A 1,593-nucleotide genomic window follows, 5' to 3' on the forward strand; every position below is an offset into this window, starting at 1 on the left:
GCAAGTGCCTTAACTTCTGAGCCCTCTCTCTGGCCCTTCTTTTTATTCTTTAAAGTCCAGCATAGTATGACAAAAGGGCAGAGAAGGGTTTATGAGAGAGGATGGTGAAGGCGCCAACAGACTTTTAACCTGAAGATTCTATGAGCAGTCATGCCCCTCTGTTACCATCCTGGCCTGGCCCTATTACTGAGTGTAATAACAACATGTGCCCAGTGGCCACCAGGAAAAAAATCACTCATAATGGCAGTGATCAAGTCTATGTAACACTCAGATCTGACTGGAACCTCTTTCTTTGCCAGCATGGGCCTCAAGTTCTTATGTAACCATCCCTGGCTCCTTTCACACTTGATAACATGCTACTAAATAAAGTATTTTGAGGGCTTTTATTTTCCTTTAAGCTGTTACGATTCAAACAGATGATATTCAACTAAATACCACAGAGTTTAAGTCCTGAGAAGAAAATATCCTGTCCAAGAATAGAAGGATTTCTCATGGGATAAACTGAGCTGAAGCGTCTCACCCATCAGCTGTTCCTTCCCGTTCCTCTGGGCAAGGATAAGGTGCTGTGTCTTGCTCAGGATTTCCGGCTAGCTCTGCTCCCTGTCCCACAGGCGGGCGCTCACCTGGAGACACAAGTGGCTGTGGAATTTGAGGAGGACTTCAGTAAGTTCCGCAGACTGCGCAGGGCTTCTGGAAGTCCCTGGCCTGTGAGGGCGCTGCAGGCTCGGAGCTCCCAGCAGTGATGTCGGAGACCCTCCAGACCCAGCCTGTTTTTGATTTCAAGCAATGGAAGAGCATCAGGTGCCTCCTGCTTGTTGGCCAGCACCAGGAAAGGGACTCTGACCATGTTAGGGTCACGTAGGACTTTCTTGAGCTCAGCCACTGCCTCAGGCAAGCGGGCTTCATCTGTGCTGTCCACCACATACACAAGGATGTCGGTGCCTTCCAGGTAGTCCTTCCAAGTGGCCCTGAGCTGGATCTGGCCCCCAACGTCCCAGAGAATAAGTGACTTGCAACCAGGAGCTTCAAGAGGCTCCACGTTAAAACCAACAGTGGGCAGGGTCTCCACCTCCTGGTAGCCCTTTAACTTGTACAGGATTGTGGTCTTGCCTACCGAATCAAGACCCATCATCACTACCTGAGCTTCTGCCCTGTGACCTCTGGAATTCACAGATCCCATGGTGACCACCCCTAATTCCTAGGGAAGAAAGGCTAGGGGCACAAATGTAGCATGGATACAAATTTCCTAAGCAGTTTATCAGTGACAGGACAGGACCCCAAAGTGAATAGATTTCTCCTTGGCTAAGTGCAGGAATTGTCCCTGGGGCCTACTGGGGAAAGTCTAGGTGATTACACTTGACCTTTTCTTATCTTTGGCCCCCTCAAGGAGTCCTTCCACTCCCTACTGAGACCAAAGTCAGGACCAGACTGGCTATACCAGCTGTCCATCCATGAAAAACCCCAACTTATGCTGAGTGTGGTGGCACATGCATTTAATACCAGCACTCGGGAGGCAGAGGTAGGAGGATTGCTATGATGAGTTCAAGGCCACCCTGAGACTACACAGTGAATTCCAGGTCAGCTTGGGCCACA

General features: G+C 49.7%; 1 protein-coding gene across 1 annotated transcript; it reads right to left on the bottom strand.

The window, feature by feature from the left end:
- Positions 1-522: 522 nt before the first annotated feature.
- On the bottom strand, positions 523-1,393 carry Arl11 (ADP ribosylation factor like GTPase 11). Its single transcript, XM_004659879.2, has one exon. It carries the CDS (start codon positions 1,178-1,180, stop codon positions 620-622), a length of 561 nt encoding a protein of 186 aa, XP_004659936.1. The 5' UTR covers positions 1,181-1,393; the 3' UTR covers positions 523-619.
- Positions 1,394-1,593: the final 200 nt, after the last annotated feature.

The sequence above is a fragment of the Jaculus jaculus genome, chromosome 7 (assembly GCF_020740685.1).
Source record: "Jaculus jaculus isolate mJacJac1 chromosome 7, mJacJac1.mat.Y.cur, whole genome shotgun sequence".
NCBI classification, from domain to species: Eukaryota; Metazoa; Chordata; class Mammalia; order Rodentia; family Dipodidae; genus Jaculus; species Jaculus jaculus.

What these genes read in the sequence shown, in the direction of transcription:
- Arl11 (XM_004659879.2), bottom strand. Translation starts at nt 1,180, where the DNA reads ATGGGATCTGTGAATTCCAGAGGTCACAGGGCAGAAGCTCAGGTAGTG.